Here is a 17,687-nt window from a genome sequence, read left to right as displayed (position 1 = left end):
TAGCATCAGAGATAATAATAGTTTATTGTTCTAAAAATAAAACAGGCATCACAATCCAAGATTTCCATGTCACTAGCCTAGTGTGTGCCTGTGAGTGAAGGTCTTTTGTGCCTCTTCTTTACTGAGAAATCATGGTTTGGGGTTTGCTACAATCCTTATTATTCAATCCCAAAACTTTCCTTTTAATGCCAGTGGATTGGCTGTTTTCCAGCCTGAGCTATTGTAGCCATAGTTGATCTTTTAAAACTTTTTCATGTCTACACATGACCTCTTCCCTGAGTTAATGGATAGCTCTGACTCTGTCTCTGTGTTTCCTTTAGGGGCACTTGTGGACTTTGTCCAGTTCTTGCCACTTCCACACTGGTGGTGGTGCCCATCAAAATTGACCTGTCCTAGTTGCAATTTTTCTTTCTGATTCCTGTCTTGCTCTGACCTGATTTTCTTACTAGCAGCTGTTACATCTTGTAGGCTCACTGAGCTCTCTGAGGGGCAATATCTCTGGTTTTCCTGTGCCCTGCATGGAGGTTTCTGGTAGATGTGAATGCAGGATAGATCAATCAATGCATTTAATACAGGGTGTTTATTAGTGTGCTATTCTTACAACACAGAATTTTAACATGAAGCAAATGAGCAGTGATTGAACAGGAGCATCAGGTAGCACTTGGGGAACACTTCCCTTTATGCATACATGAAGAGAGCCCCTCTAGTTAAAATAAATTCTGGGTTTCTTTTGTCTGAGGTTTCTTTTTCTGAAGTTCATAGCAATACCCAACATATTCATTAAACATTTCATGGGAGAGCTGTCCCCATCTTGATCTGCATTCCTAGATCCCTCCCATAATTAGCTTTGATTGTGTAAGACACATCAGAAACAAATCATGGAGCAACTCTTAATCCCACAGATGTGTTTTATCCCCCTTTTGAGCTTTCCCATCCTTTGTTGTGAATTTATGTTTCTTGCAAGTCTCTTCATAAATTGTCCTTCTTGGCTACTAAAAGAGCCTGGTTTTGTGATGTCTGTTGTGCAATCCATTCACGATCCAGTTACTCTTAATCTGGGGAGAGACCTTGATAATGTTTTAAGATATGGACAGTATTTGGCATTTTTCCATTCGGTTTGTTTTATTTTTCATAAATATTTTGATGGACAAGTCCCTTTAGACTAATGTAGAAATGTTACACTTAATGTTTGTGTTTCCATTATCGCACTTACCTTTTACAGGCCAAGAGCACAAATGAAAAAATTCATAAAAAGTTGAACTGATTATCAGCTTTTAGGTTATGGGATGTTTATCACTCTCTACAAACACTTGAAAGAAGGTTGTAGCCAGATGAGGGTTGGTCTCTTCTCCCAGGTAACAAGTAATAGGACATGAGCAAACAACCCCAAGTTGCTCCAGAGGAGATTTAAATTGGATGTTGGGAAAATTTCCTCCCCAGAAGGGTAGTTAGGCATTGGAGCAAGCTGCCCAGGGAAGTGTTGAAAAATATCAGATCTAAATAGTTTGTGAAGTTCTCCACTTAAGTGCTTTTTATTTTCACTCAGATTTACCCTAGGCATCATTTTCATTTTAATTGAATGGTAGCATGTGCTCCCATTCCTAGCATGCTGTTGCCTCTTTCTTTTGGCCCCTCACTGATTTTGCTTTCACAATGATTTCAGTCAGGTAAGGACAATTTACATTCCCCCTGGCACCCCCAGCCTGGCTGGGACCACTGGAGTGCCTGGGTTCTGCTGTGTCCAATATGGAGCTCTGCTCAGGGTGGAAACACCTGGAGTATCCAGTGGAAACCCCAGTACAGCCATGCATTTCTTTAAAAAATTTCTTTAAAAAAATGTAGAATTGGGAAAAAAATGTTGTGGGTTTCAACTTGTGAAAAACAACATATGCCTTAACTGGGATACTGTTAGTAAGAAATGTTGACTTCAGACCTGCAGGGGTACTAATGAATATTTGGTATTTTATTTGGGATATAAACTGTAAAAGGATGAGCATCAACTTGGGCACCAGTGCCTGAAGTGAGCAGTTTGTATCTAGAGAGCATGTAGGCGTCTGCAAGATCAGGACTTCCATGCAGATTATTTTTTTCTTTAATTATATCCAGTGATAGAGGAGGCATAGAGTCACAGTAGAATCACAGAATAGTTCAGGTTTGCTGATGCCTTTAAAAAATCATCTGGTTCCAACCCCCTACTACTGCAACTCCTGTGCACCTCTGGTACTACTTAATGGTGTATGAGAGTTTTTTGATGCCTGGGTACTTTCCGTGGGTTTTTTTTAAACATCTACTTGGTTTTTCAGCTTCCCCTGTCCATTTACAGCCCTGCACTTGACACATGTCTCCAGCACACAAGTGGGGTATGTTGTCACTGCAGGCACCAGGCTGAGGCTTCCAGGCAGTTCTGGGTGCTCCTTCCTTCCTCCCAGGGCTGAGCCTGCCTTGTCCACATTTTCAGCCCCATGAGCCCCAGGATGAGGGTCCAGATCTCTTGCTCTGATGCAAATGAGCACAAAGCCAGTTATGTCCTGTGGAATTCAGCAGGGCACAGTGAAAATGGGGATGATCAGATGAAACAGTTCTGGGTATGGTGGACCCACGTGTGCTGCTGGATTTCCCAGTGGATCTGGAAGCAAATACTCATTTAACTTGAGCCAGTCTCTGCTTGTTTCTGTTTATCCCCATCTTTTCCTCACAGTTTTCCAGACTACTTCAATTCTTCTCACCTTCTCTTCACTTTCCCTTCAATTCCTTCACCTTTCTTTCACTTCTTTTCTTCTTCTTCGAACTCATGGCTACATCATACTGGAATGACTGCATCATTCTGCTGCTCAGCTTACTGTGTAAGACCACTTCTATTCACATTCTCCCTATCTCACAAAGGACCAAGAAAGGATTTGCTATTATAATGGAATCAAGATTTTGTTTTGTTGTGATTTATTATGTTTTATTATGACCCTTGCTTTGCATTGATAGGAAGCTGTTCAAAAAATGGAATGGAGGCTTGTGGGAACAGAATGAGATTCTCTTCTTTAAGGAAATTTAATACCACAGTGGAAGTCAGATTCTCTCTATCTTCTTTAGATCCTCTTTGATATGTAGTATTTGACTTCAGCACACACTAACAGTTGCCACCTGTGGTATTTCTCACTTTCTTAGGAGGTTGGAGGAGGGAAAAACAGTCATATCTGATCTGAGCTCAGTACCTTGAACATATGAAACATTGTGGCCCTGCAAGTGTTATGAAATCATTCCTATCAAGTCTAATTAAATCATTCACCGATCTTTCTGAAGTCCCCAAATATGATACTCTACAAAAAAAGAGCCCTAAGGGAAATTAAAATTCCATCTTGAGAATGCAATTTGAATAGTATGCAGTTAACATGCAATGGAGCTACATATTAAAGAGTAAGGAAAATTATTTTGAATAGCTGCTTATTAATTGTGCATCCATTACCTTGATTTAAAAATACAGAATGATAAGGTTAACTGTGCAATTTAGTGAAGTTCTTTTAACATAGAGAAAGACTCTGTGTTCCACCAGTAACATGTGTGATTAATCAGCACCATCTAATCCTTAAATCCATTGCCAAGTGTAAGAGCAGCCTTGGAGCAAGCAGCAGTAGCAGCATAAATTGTTGTAAACCAAGAACCCAGGATGATTTCACAACTAATGCTGACAGCTGTAGGTGTCATGTAAAATTAAGGTTCTTTTGAGTGTTCTTTACAGCCCTGGGAGGCTTGCATGGCAGTGGGCAGGACTCTTGTGCCTGTTCCTTCAAGCTTGGTGTCTTTTGCCCAGTTTCATCCAAGTTGAGCCCCTCGTGCCCATTGCATTCTCTTGGGTACCTGTCCCACAGTCTTCTACTGCCAGGCTGCACTTCCACCCCATTGGTCTCATATTTATTGCTCCACACTATCTCTGAGGATCCTTGCCTTTTGGTTCCTTCCCAAAAGTTATAATTTACCCTAACATATCACAGTGCCTTTATCTGTCCCCTGCTTATATAATCTTACTGTCCTTGCTCTGCCCCCAGTTCCAGGTGCTTGTTTTTGTCACCTTGCTGAGCTACTCCAGGGCTTTGAAATTGCAGTTTCTGGTTTCTCTTCTTTTCTGCAACTTCCTTTTCAACACCCCCCATCAGACAGATCAGAACAGACTGATGTTGCTGAGCCAAATCATGCTTTTCTACCTGTAGACAGTAGAAAAAATGAGCCAAAATAGTGTATTTTGCCATGTTGAGTGTGGCTTTTGGATACTGGGCATTTTTCGGCTCCGTCCCTTAATACATGGAGGTGAGACTGTTGTTTATACCTATAATCCCTGGGAGTTTTAGCATGAGAGAAAAACCAGTGAGAATTTACATGATTTTGTTCAACAGTGTATGCCACCATTTTCTGCGAGTGTGGCCATTCTCTCAGGTCACTTTCTCAGAGCTACTTTGTTTTAGAGAGTGAAACACATTTATTACCCATCTTCTCTCCTTCCCTGCATACTCAAATCTACTGAAAAGGTGTTTTGCTAAAGGATTAATAACTTCCCCACAGGAATATGAAGGGTTTCATCAAATCCAGTAGGAAAAAAACCCCTTGAATATGTACACCCAAGCTCTTGTACACATTACCATTTTCAAAGAAAGACTGGCAAGGATTTGAATATAGTGTACAAAAAGCAGACTTACTCTTTAGCACAAAACATTATTATTGTATAGTCTCAAGCCAGTGTGAAATCAATATGGTAATGTGTGCTTTAATGATTTATTTCAGTTGTCTTACTTGGAAACCCAAGTTGGATTCAATTGTTTTATTTATATGTTAGCACTTAGGACATCTTGGAGATAAAAGAAAAGCATTTCTTACCAGAGAGATGAGATAGTGTCACACCTTCTGCAAGTGATTTATTGGAGTTATTTGTTAAGAATAAAAAAGAGCTTTTATATTCTGTGTACGTTGTTTCCTCAGATGAGAGTTTGCCTAAAGGTCTGTGTGAGTGGGTAGAAGGAGTTGTTGATATGCTGCTCTTTATATATGGATAGAACATTCTTTTGAGTCACCTCAGTTTCCCTGAGAGATTGTGATGATTACTGTTTCAGGCATATATATATATTTCACTTTGAGAGAGGTTATTTGAAAACTCACAAAAGGTTTAATCCTGTTTTCTTCTTGTTTACACAGAAGGTGAAAGAGCTTTACCATCAATACCAAAGTAAGTTTTGTGCTTTCTTTTCTTATATATTAAAAAAAAAAGTTTTGAAAAATAGTGATGCTTTTGGAATTTCTTGCACGTGCCTAATTTTTATTGTTGCTTTTGGATTCTGGAACAAATAGCAGGTAGGGTATAAAAAGCTCACAGTAGTATTAAACTACAAAGATACCAGAAAGAAAATCTGAGGACAAAAGTGCATAATGCATCCATCATATTTGACAATAACAAAAGCAGAATGTTTTGGAAAAGACTTGATTGGGATTCAGGCTATTTCTTTTGAATCCATGAGTAAATTTAATTACAGGAGTGGTGCTAAACAGTTTATGAATTGTGGTTTCAATCTGTGAGTCAGTCTGTGGTCTCCTTTTTCCTAATTGTCCCCTTTTTGGCTTATGTGAAATACAGAAAACACACTTTTTGCTGCTATCATAAATCTGTCACATCACCTTTTCTTAATAAAACTTCCTTAATGGGGCCAGTTGAAGTTGAGATCTAGAGTGTGTAATAAAGAATAGCAGTTACTAATTTAAATATTAATGTTGCATAGTAAATACCTCTTTATTGTTTTAAATATAGAAAAAATATAATTTTTAGTAATAATTGTGGATGCCAGGAAAGAACTGATGCTATGTCAGGCAAACAGAGATTCATTTATTCCCCTGGTTGGTTTTATGGTGATACTTTATTAAAGGTGCCCTGAGACAAGTTACCTGCATCTAATAGTTCTTACAAAGTGTGCTAAGATACCTCTCTGCATTTTTCTTCTTCCCAAACTTTAAGGTAAATAATAAATTTTGGATTCAGCTCTGACTTGGACTATTCCTTATGTTGTTGGAGTTAAAGGCAAGCCTTTAATTCTTCCTGATGATTCTCTGCTCCCCTGGTGTCAGTACCTGAGTCTCCATCCTCTCTGGAGGTTGTCATGGTTCTCTCATCTTTCCATGGGCAGTTCCTTGTTGTGGCCTCCTATACTTCAGTCTTCAAAGCAAGGCACTTGTGGAGTCTTTTTTTCCCTTTGTTTGTCCTCTGACTGTTCTCAGTGGCCACATCCAGACCCAGTTCAGTCACACATCAGCAGTGTCCTCCTTGAGCTGTATCAGGCAGTGCCACCCCTGCCCAGTAGCTCGAGGTGGCTGCTGAAAGACCCAGTGACATTTAGTGGTTGATGGTGTTTTACCTCCTCCTTTTTATTTTGGGACACGAGCTGTGCCTGCTTTGACCCAGTCACCTCATTCTGTTTCTTCCTTCATTTCTGGAAGGAGTACAGAACTATTTTTATTACTTATTTAACTACTGGATGGAGCATTGAATACAATTTGTCCCTGAATTAGTGATTACACACAGGTTCTGCTGCAGCCCTCACTACCAGGCAGCTTTTTCACACTGTAGAAAGAGAGAAGTTAAAATTCAGGGAAGAAAAGTTGAGGCTGGAAGCTGTAAAATCAGTAATGTTAGTGTGCACTCACGAAACAGGAACATTTCTAAAATTTCTTTTTACTTAAATAGACACAAATGAGAAACATTGAATAACATTCTAGTTACATGGAGCTTAACCCTTTTTTATTTGTAAGGATTTCTGTAGTAAAATAGGATTTGAAGGAAAAACTTCTCATTTTTGGGGCATTTTACCAAAACTAAATTTTTACACTTGAGTCTGTTTAACAAGGGCACCACATGTGTTCCAAGTCTGGCAGCAGGGCTTTTATCAAATACACAAAATTGCCAGCCAACAGCATCTTGCATCTGGGAAGATTTGCCTTTACCAGCTGAAATTCCTAATTTCTGAAGGCATGAAGTGCAGTGCTCTCTTGACCATTGGAATTGTGGTTATATATGTAAGTGGTAAAAAGCTGAGAATTTGTTAAAATTTCTGATCCTTATAAATGTTTGTGTAACAAAACATGTACATAATACATGCATAACATAATGAATATTTATATATAATGGGCAATACATTTATATATGATGAATATATACTATATACATAACACAGTGAACGCTTACAAATAACTGCATTTAAATGTGACTGGTTTTCTATGTTTAACATGTAAATTAATTCAGAATAGTACAGGATAAGTCTTTTTGCAGACAGGAAATCAATTCATACTCCATTTCCCACAGATCACACAGAAAGTATGAGCACAGCCAGGTTACACACATCTTAAAAGTGTGCACAGTTTAGGTTTTGTGTTTTCCTTCAAATTCACCAGGTCTGTGAATCGTTGTGCCAGTTAAAACCCATCTGGCTCCCCTGGATGGGATGAAGTGGTAGATTCCTCTCTGGCTTCTCCCCCTGCTCATCCTGTGGCTGGGGAGGTGGCTCAGCCCTGCTAATTACAGTAGGTGCCTGTTGGGATGAATTCCCGGTGTTTGTGAAGAATGTACAGCATTCAGCGCTTCCAACTTCTGTTTTCCAGGCTGGCCAACAATGAGAAGCAAGGAGTGAGGTCTCACACAGTCTCTGTGTCAGGTAAGGCTCATGCAAACCAGGAGCTGAGTTTATTTCAGGAGCTGGCAGATGTGCAGGCAGCTTTTCCATTCACTGCTGCTCCAGAGCTGCTGACTGCCCCAGGCTGGAGCTGTGCTGCCTTCGTAGAGCAGTTCCTAGAGAGAAACTTTTACACAACAGCCACATCTGTGCAGTTCCTTCAAAGCCAGGCTGCTTGTCAGTATTTCCACTTAACTTTGTGATGAAGTAGAATGTCGTTGGTGAGAACTGAAATTACCTATGTATGTGTTAATTGTGAGGGAGCAGCTTTAAAAAGGGAAAATAGGCAATTAAATATTAATCGTTGCTTTATGGAAAGGAGAAACTTAATAGCTGTTTTTCTGTAGCTGTTTAGATAAAAGCATTTAATTTTCGCTATTGAAAATGACAAGTTAATTGAAGGATGGGTATGTGAGGTAATATGTGTTATTTCTGTTCCTTATAGACTTCTAAGAATTCTCTAAGTTAACATGGAGTTTTTAAAGTTTTTGTGAGAGAATATGTTCCTGTTACAGAATCTTAAATAATTTTGAAGGATTGGTTCATAGTAGTGTCTTAGTACAAAATGTATTTCTAAATCAGTATTCATAATATTTATTAAGGGGGATTTTAATGCAAAAGTGTATTTAAATTATGATCTGTTCCATTAGGTTTTTGGTATTTGATCACAGACTTGAGGAGCCAATGCTGTGACTCAGTGGATTTCCCACTCCTGACTTAGAGGGAGGTTCAGCCCCACTTTAACATTTGTGTGAGTGCTTAGTGGCAAATACTCAAAACCCCAAATTCCATACAATAGGGAGGAAAGATAAACAGACATTTGATTAATTTCCTACTTCTCAGATTCCTTTCCCCACCCTTACCCACTTCTAAAAGATGTTTGAGATTCACTGCTTGGCATAGGAAGCCCAAATAGACACTGCAAGAAAACAGGTGAGAAGATCTGGGTTGAAATGAGGCTAAAGCTGCAGGGGGGTTACAGAGCTTCACCAGTTACTGTGGCCTCTCAGAGTCAAATAGCAGCTCTTCTTCCTTCAGTGCCTGGCAAGCTGGCATGGTAGATCAGGTAGATAAGCATGAAGCATGGTCAGCAAGTTCTCTTTTGATTCTTCCCTATGTGGCTCATTTTAGCTGTTAAAATGTTGAAATTTCTGAAGTGATTAGTGCTGTGCTTTTTAATTATTCCACTCACCCTCAAAAGGGTTACTCTTCAGGACAAAAAAGGCTGTCTGCAGCCTCAAATTCTCACTGCTTCGGTTTTTCTGAGAATGCCAATAATACTTTAGATAATAAAAACAATAATAAATGCTGACTTTGTGATCCTTGCTGTCACTCTGACATTGCAAATTTAGGTATCTTCTGCTGAAGTTCTTTGGTGTTTCAGAGCACAAACACTTCCTTTTTAGAGTAGCATTTTGAAATAAATGTAGGAAGTTAGTTGTAATACCCCCAGCTCTGGCACTGAGGGCATCACATGAAGGTGGATAGGGGGAAATGAGAGCTTTGCTATAGCAGCACAGAAGTAGCAGTGCTGGAGGTGAGCTGGTTGTTCAGGTACACTGAGCTGCAAAGTTGGCTCCTGTGAGCAGTGCAGTAAAATTAAACCAGAAAATATCATCCTCATTCTTGCCAATACCAAAACCAATTAGGTATTACTCTTATATTGTAGGAATGTTTTATATCTTTCCACAATAAAATTATTGTGCTTGATGCTTGTTTTTATACCATGTTACAAACCACTGGAAATGCTGACATAATGCTGGAGTGGTTTAAGCCAATGCTTAAATGCAATTTAATATTCAGTCTCAAGGGTTTGTTCTTGTAATATAATGACACAGAACACATAAATACGTTTTTTGTTGTGTTTTTCCCCCCAGAGTTATTTGAAATGCACTGAATATGTCATCATATTAAATTTAAACCAGAGGCAGATTGCTGAAATGAACCCACATGACAGGGGTTATTCTCAGGAGCTGCTTTCCTGTAAGAATCCCTTGAATCCCCAAAGGAATCAGTTTGCTATAAATGAAGTGATAGTTGCTGTAGATGTGTCACTCGTGTAGTCAGGTGGAATGCATCCATCAGTGTGGAACTGGGGAGGCACCAGCTGAACACGATGCTCAGCTCAGCCCAGTGCAGGTCAGAGCCTGACAGCAGCCAGGGCTGTGGGGGTGCTGCTCTGGGGTGCAGAACAGGAGCTTTTCTCTGCTGACATTGCAGTAGCTCAGAGCCAAAGGTTTCAGATGAGATGAGCTTTTGCAGCTCAGTGACATCTGCAACTGCTCTACACCTTTGATGGTTTAAATTGTAAATGAACTCTGCTGTTTGATTTCACTGACACTGCTTCCCTTTGTTTAGATCTCTCCCGATGCTAAAGATAAATAACAAAAATCTAAAGCAGAGATTCAGCAAAAAAAATCAGAAATCAGATATATTAATACTATTAGTATGCTTAGTTTGAAAGGGAAGTTTCACAGTGAGTTCCCAAATTGGGATAAACCAGCAATATCCAAACCCAATGTGAAACATGATCTGGTGGTTTGAAAGTTCAGGTATTTGTCTGGAGCTTTGCAGGTTTTAAAAGGAACCTATTAATGAAAGAAACCTTGTTTTTTTGAAATACTTATTAACATACTTAGGAATATTTCTGGTCTAGTGAAGTGAAAACTTGGTCTTTTCCAAGTGCTCCTATATTCCAAAGCACACAAAGATAGAAAGTTTGTAAATACTTCTGATTTTTTTTTTCTCCTCTAGAAAAAGGCCTTTTCAAACTAGTGAGGGATGAAGTTGGTTTCAGGAATCCAGATTTCTGGATGTAGGAGTGTGTGTCACTGAACCAGGTTTCACCACACACCTCTTGCTGCTTCATTTCTTCTGGTGTTGTCTGCCTTGATTCCTCAAATTCTCTGTTCCTTGCAGTGGACACTGTGTGCAACTAAGATGCCTGCCAGATTCCTCTCCTTTTTAAAAGCATAGTAATTTTATGCCTCAACACAATTGTGTAGATTGTAAGTAACTATGAATAAGCTAAATTAAATTAGTTGGATTTTAGATTTCTTTGGTAGTCGTCTGATGTTTTGGCTGAAGTTGCTGTGATTCACCAGAAACAATGAGTGTTTTAGCTGATAGGTAAAAGCAGCTTTTACCTCCTTCTCCATCTGCATTAAAAAAGAGTTCATTGTACTTAGCCAAGAGTGTACACTCAGGAAATGGTAAAGCTAAATTATTTGCTCTGTGCAAATAGTATATCAAATGTGTAAGAAGCAGCACACCAGTTAACTCTAATTTTATTGACTATATTTCCACTGTTTGGCTTGGAGACACCTTATTAAAACTCTGCTGTAGTCTAAAGGAACTTACTTTGGCCAGCAGTTTGTTTTTAAATAGCAAACATTAGCCTTGGTAAGGTGATCTTATATTTCCAGATACATATATTTCCAAAAATAATAACTTACCTGGTCAATTAGATATTACAGAAAGTTTTTCATAAAATGAAATCAGTCCAGCAGTAGCTGCTTGCTCCCTTGTAACATAAATTCCTTCTGACACAGTTCTTTGGTTTCTTCTGCCCCTTCCTTGTATAAATATGACTAAGAAGAATAAATATGCTTTTGCATCCCTTGGCTAATCTCCGTGCCTCCTTTGCCCTGGAGAATTCATTAATTTTTTTAATCCTAGCTCAAATGCTGCTTTCCATGCAGTGCCTCAGAGTATGACATTGCAGACCCATATGTTTTAGTGAGCATGAACAGGCAGAGTATTGAACAAGCCTTGGCAAGTTCTTGGCAGTGCTGGGTTAATGGTTGGACTCAATGATCTTAAGGGTCTTTTTCAACCTAAAGGCTCCTGGGATTCCGAGCTGTCCCTCCTGGCATTTGGATATTCAGGTACTCTTGTAAAATGATGTTTTTGTGGGGAGGGAGCTGTGAGTGGGAAGGGAGAGCTGAGCTCTCCTGCAGTAGCCAGCACAGGGGATGTGTCTGAAGGGGATTTTAGGATGTCCCACAGGGTTGCTCTTGCTTAAAGCAGGTGCTGGTTTTGCTGCTTCAGTATGAGCTTATTTGGTGGAGGAAATTAAAAGGTTTCTGAAAATACAGTCCCTGTTTCAGCTGATAAAGCAAAGTATTCAAGGCACCTGAGTAACAAACCCCAGGATACAAACATTTAAGAGGGAAATAAGTATATTAAAAAGAAATATGGTTTGTTATCCTGTTCCCCAGCTGGTGCAGCTGCTATCAGTAACACAAGTAGCATTTTAAACTCAAAGGGGTGCAGCTCTAAGTGCATCACGAAATGATGGCAGGAGTTTCTAATAATTCTGGTTGTGCCATTGCCTCTCTATCCCACGGTTTAGATGTTCAGTAACATGCCCCGTGGAGGATTTGATCTCTTGGAGCAAATATCTGTATAGGAGCTGAAGGATTTTAGTATCCTGAAAGAGGGGGGCTTCTCAGCAAGTTCTGCTTTAAAATCAAAAATTCATGACATAACATTGTTAGACTAATCACTGTGATTAACTCCTGGTCATGGCAGTGAAATGAGAGTTCTTCTCTAAGGTGCTGCTTAGGAGCAGATCCTGTTTGAGGGAGCTGCCAGTTCAGTCATGCCATTCAGCTGAAACTTCAGTTTGAATGGGAAAAAACCAACCCTGTTTTGAAGGAGGTAAGCCTGATTTAAGTGAGATTTTATCATGAAGGGGGAAAAAATCTCTATGGTAATTAGTGAGCAAAAGAGCCTTTCAGAAGGTTTCCTATAGAGCAGAAGCCAAATTTGAAAACACAACAAACAGGAGAGGACAAAAATAATAAATCTGTTCACCTGATGTCAGTATTATAACCTTCAAAGTGCTCTGGATGAAGGAGATGCTGACATGTGAAAGGACCTGTCTGTCCTGGGTTGAGGCTGATGTCCAACAAAGCTGTGAGCAGGATGGAAAGACAAATTCAATTTTGTGGAATCACTTCTGCTTGCAGAGCACAGTGCAGTCTCTGTGTCGTGATTCCTGTGCTCCACATGAAGGTCTGCCCTGCCTGAAAGAGTTTCTTGTGTAGGATTTGTATTTCTTAGCTCATTTTGAGTTAGTTGGTGGGGAAAAAGGTGGCTTTTGCTTGAGGTTGAAAAATTGGCAGTTTTTTAATGTCCATTTTGTCAAGACACTCCAAAAAGAGAAAGCTGAGAACTGTAAGTAAATTTTTAGAATAAAAACTCTATCTTGAGCACTTGTGACTGTGTCACAGCTCAGCTGTGTTTTACTCCACAGCTCACTTCTGAAAAGAAAGACTAAGAGTCTTGCCATAAATTACATAGTTATAGATTCAACTCAAGTAATTATTAAGTAATTTGAGGAATATAAAGACTTTGTTAGAGCTGTAGCTCTGCCATATGGTCACAGCACTGGGAGACATTCAAGCTTAAAGTTTACTGCAGATTAATTTTACAAACCTTGAGCAAGTCATTAGTCCCCAGGTTCATGGAGGAGGGAGTTGCTTCTTAACTCACCCAGCTATTTCACTGATTAATAAGATAATATAGTTGAAAATGTCCTTAATGCTAATAAATTGCAGTATTTCAGATTCCCATCACAGTTGAATAGACTGGTGCTGTTATCTTCTCCTATTTTAGCCTGACTGGCTAAAAGGCTTCTTTTCATGCATAAAAAGACCAGAATGAATTGTGGTGACAGTCTAAAGAGATTTCTTCCATATCAGGGTCCAGGAAGTTCGTGCATTGATTCCATCAGCCTGTGGTGCTGGTTAAGGGGTTTTTGCTCTCCTGTGCTCCTCCTTTGTGAACTTCTCATTGGATTTGAGCAGACACTTCTGCTGTGCAAATAGTGACAGTGTGGTATGACTGGAGAAATATTCCATGCAGGTTTGGGGGTTTGTTGTTTATGTAGAAACATATTTAGTGTGCCAACCCCATAGTGCTCATTTGAGTTCAAAAGCTCAAAAATCAATAGATTATTCTTTCTACAAGTTTTTTTTTGGGGGGGGAGTTTCCTCAGACCAGTTCAAGAATGTACAACCAAAGTAGAATGGCTATTATCAGGTTCAGCCTTCCAGTATTTGCTATCTCCTCATACAAGGGCTTCCAGTAGTAACTGCCCTGTAAAAAAAGAGCAGTAAAAGCCTGGTCTCTTTCTTTCTAACATAGTTATTGCCCAGCAAGTGATTTTTTTTCCTTATTTTTGTCCTTTTCTATCTTTTTTCACAATAATTTTAGTGAATACTGAGTAGAGGAACTAAATAAATAAAGAAGCTCTGTGCAGTTTTCAGCAACATTGTTAAGCACCTGTGATACCGTGGCTGGAAGCTGCTGTGAAGTGCTGGAAATCCTTCTAAGTTGTATTCATTTCATTAGGGTATTCTCTAGACTCCTGGGAAAGTGTTAGAACTTCTGTTTTTTAAAACTTAAAATCAACTAATGAGAATCAACTTCCTTTTTTAGCTGGACTTGCATATGTGGTAAGTTTAAGACAAAGTATCTTCCATTTAGTGTGGCAGAACAGTTGGACAAACTTCAGACAGCAAATAAAAAAGAAATTGGAATACAAGGAAAGAGTTGGACCATCACAGTGCATCAGGGCATGCCCATGAGGAACTAAAAACACCTTTACCTTTACAATGTGCCCTTTATTTGAAATAGGTTTGGTCAGGTTTCAGGAGCTTGTGCCACCACCTGTCAGTGTGAGGGTGAGCAGCATTTCAGCACTTCAGGCTTAAATTCACTCTGTAGCCTGAGCAGGCAGGTCAGGGGTTGAAGCCTCTCTTCCCTTTTAGATGGCTTGTGTTGCCTGCAGTGACTCTATAGCTGTTCTTCAGTTTCAGTAGTGTTTGGTTCCCTCATTCTCGTGTCAACACCGTTTCAGTAGTCACTTAAACCAGCTGCAGTATTTTTTCTTTTTTTTTCATAGAACGTCTGAAGTTTTTTATGAGTGTTACCTGAGGTTTTTGCTAGAATGACAGTGCTGAAAATTGTCTCTCATGATGTTAGGAAGAGAAGTCCCTTGGGAGTATCAAGGGGGAGAACTCAGAATGTTCCCCTTTAGATTGTCCTAAACCAAGATGAATGGAAATACTGATACACTGATTTAGTCAATAATTTTGCCCTCTCCTTGCACCTCTTTTAGTTTATAGCATTGAATCTGATTATGTTCTTTCTCTCTGATATGTGCATTTTCCCACACAGATTAATGATTCCTGTTTGCTCAGTCACACAACAGTTTTTATGATGGTAATTTTTGTTGATTGTAGAAGTTACTTTTATTAAAATGTGATTCTTCTTTTCTCCCTTCCTGCACTCCTACCACTGACTGGTTCACTGTCCTGGTAGCTGCTGCTGTGGGACTGGGCTTCTCTTCTAACACCTGCATCCCCAGCCTGTGTAACTGCAGGTGGCTGGATCTCACTCCTGAGTTTTGGCTGTGAAGAGCTACCAACAGCCAGATGCAGATTTTTTTATTTAATTGTTTTTTTTAACCACTTCTCACATTTCCTTGGAGAGAGGAAAAAGGGGAAAGCAGAGAGGAGCAAACAGGTAACAAGAGAAATAAAAGGAACAGGTATCCTCAGGTGCCAAGTGTCACCTTCTGTCCTTCTTTCTCACCTTGTGTTTTCTTTGTATTTTTTCCTACTCCAGAATTTCCCTTGTCCTGATAAGCACTCCTGATAAGGATTTTGCTAAAACATGCAGTGAGGTGACTGGGAAAGGGGGCAGTGAGGGTGCCATGGGCTGTTTACTCGGAGATCCTTGCAGAGCTGGAATATCCATTGGCAAGGCAGGTCTGCACTGGGAATGAGACTGGTGGCAGATCTGAGATCATAAAATCTGTCAATGCTGTATTTCGGGAGGTAGGGAAACTCATGTTTTCCCCTGTTCTGTGTAACCCTGCTATAGGAAATACTTCTTTTGTGTTGTTTTAAGGGTTCATGGAGTCCATACTTAAATGTTTAAGTCTGGTGACTACCACTCAAACTGCAGTATAGCTGTCACACAAGTCTGACAGAACTTAGATGGCAAACTTGGAAAAGCAGGTTGCACTTCTCTGATAGACAATGTTCTTTGTATTATTAATGAATGTTGTACATAGCTGGCATAATCTGACTTTTTAATGGGTTCTAATCCTGCTTCTAAAAACTGAAATACGAATTACTGTAGAAAGGAATTTGAAGGAAAGTACCAAAAATGCTTCAGACTTTCAGAGACATTTGTATTTTTGTTTGGGTATACAGAATTGTAATGTAAACCTTTACTTTTATGTTCGTTCGTTGTAGATGTTCTCTTCAGTCTCTTTTCTTTTATTTCCAAATAATTTGTTTCTGTTTCTTTTCTCTTTCCTTTTCTTGCCTCTTTGTAAAGGAGTCAGTCACTGTCAGCATAAAGTAAAGAAAGCTAGACGCTTTCTGCCTTTCGTCTTCTGTGCCCATGAGTCGCCGCCCAAGGGTACTGCTCTGCTCTTTGTCTAGGCTGCCTTATTAACCCAAAAGCTGAATATACTAACTCAGTTACTGTTTGTAAACTACTTTAGCCTCAGGTAAACAGAGTTCCAAGAATAATTTCGTTATGTTTTCCTCCTGTTGAATTGGATTTTCCTGCAGCGTCACCAGCTTGCTGGTCCCCGTTTTTATGGGGAATGTGTTTTCGAGCATCATATGCTACAATGACAAACACACTAAATTATTTTACTTATACAGTTCTGCAGCCCTTGTCTGCCATCGTTTGTTTTTTGTAAATATATTTTGACTTCATTCTTGGACCCCTGACACAGCATGCTATGGATGAAACAGAATAGCAACAATAAGCATCAGCTGAGATCACTTTGAATTAAACACGGACTACAGCGATGCTTTTGGCTGCGTACTGGTCCAGCACTGATCTAGACCAGTTTGGCTTTATTAGGGGTAAGAAGAATTTCTTGTTATCTATAAAAACTGTCTAAAATATTTGCCTTAGCTTGTGCTATGGGGTTTGGTGTGCAGTAGGGCTGCTGCAGTACACGTGGAATCTGGTGTTTGTTTGAAGTCTTCCCTGTAGAGTTGCTCTTTTTACCACTCGTTTAAATTTCAGCCTTGTACAAGTGCACAATGCTCTGTGTCATTAAAACTGAGATGGTTCCATTTCTCAGTCATGTCTTGGTGATAGCTCAGGAGTGCATTTCTTCTGTAAGAGTCAACACCAACTCTGCTTATCCAAAGTCCTCAGTGTATGTGCAGAGTCAAGTTGAGTCAACTTATCTTGCTGTAGGAGAACTGCTTTAAAGTATTGAATAAACCCAGAAATTGACTTTTCTTAACAATGCATTAAAATAACTAGTTCCAGTTCCAAATTTAATTTTTGTGTACCTTTGTGTTTGAAAAACATTAACTCTGTTTCATCATAAAAGCTTCTTAGAGCGTATCTCTGTCCCTTGGGTTTTAGGTGAGAAGTCTTAAATTCTGCTGCTTTTCTGGTTTCTCTTGAGTCAGGTATATAAGATAACTACAGTCTGAATACTTTTGGATTACTCATGAATTTAATAGTATATTTTCCCCTCCCCCTTCTCTGTCCCCTCTCTCTACCCCTCTTTTTTCTCTCTCCTTGCATGCCACCTGGATCTGCAGATGAAATTAGTGGGGACGGTAATATGTTTTCTAGTCTGTGTGTTACTAATGTGCAATATGCAACTCTTATCTCCATACACCACTTAATGCACATTTCAGTAATATATTTTATGCAGCTTTTAGTGTTAAAAAGTGGTCTGCTTTGGGTATTAGCTGATAAATACTCTGCTTTACAGGCTGGGCAACTAATGCTTTCTGCTAAACTGGGATTGGAAAAGGAAAAATTCTATTTCAAATGCACAGGGATGTGGTGGTGCATGTGTTTGCAATGAGACTTGTGGCATGATGCAAAGAAGGTTTAGAGATTTGCAAATGTCCAGTTTGACTGAAATGGTTACATCATCCTTAATTTGGTCAGTGGGTGAGATCAGTGGATGTAACACCTGAGAAATGA

At 39.4% G+C, this 17,687-nt stretch overlaps 1 protein-coding gene across 9 annotated transcripts in view; it reads left to right on the top strand.

The window, feature by feature from the left end:
- The window catches only part of PTK2 (protein tyrosine kinase 2), a 190,225-nt gene that overhangs the window by 127,475 nt on the left and 45,063 nt on the right, over positions 1-17,687 (top strand). For 4 of the 9 annotated variants that reach the window (XM_088179820.1, XM_088179829.1, XM_014891729.2 and 1 more), the window contains 2 exons: positions 5,176-5,206; positions 7,624-7,676. In XM_088179820.1, the coding sequence (XP_088035946.1) occupies positions 5,176-5,206; positions 7,624-7,676 (84 nt within the window). Of the gene's footprint in view, positions 1-5,175; positions 5,207-7,623; positions 7,677-16,052; positions 16,137-17,293; positions 17,312-17,687 lie in introns of all 9 variants that reach the window. The other 5 variants (XM_088179818.1, XM_088179794.1, XM_088179789.1 and 2 more) reach the window with 2 other exon arrangements.

The sequence above is a fragment of the Sturnus vulgaris genome, chromosome 1 (genome assembly GCF_052056855.1).
Source record: "Sturnus vulgaris isolate bStuVul1 chromosome 1, bStuVul1.hap1, whole genome shotgun sequence".
NCBI classification, from domain to species: Eukaryota; Metazoa; Chordata; class Aves; order Passeriformes; family Sturnidae; genus Sturnus; species Sturnus vulgaris.
Note: the sequence above shows the minus strand (reverse complement) of the source record. Positions and strands in the feature narration are given on the sequence as shown.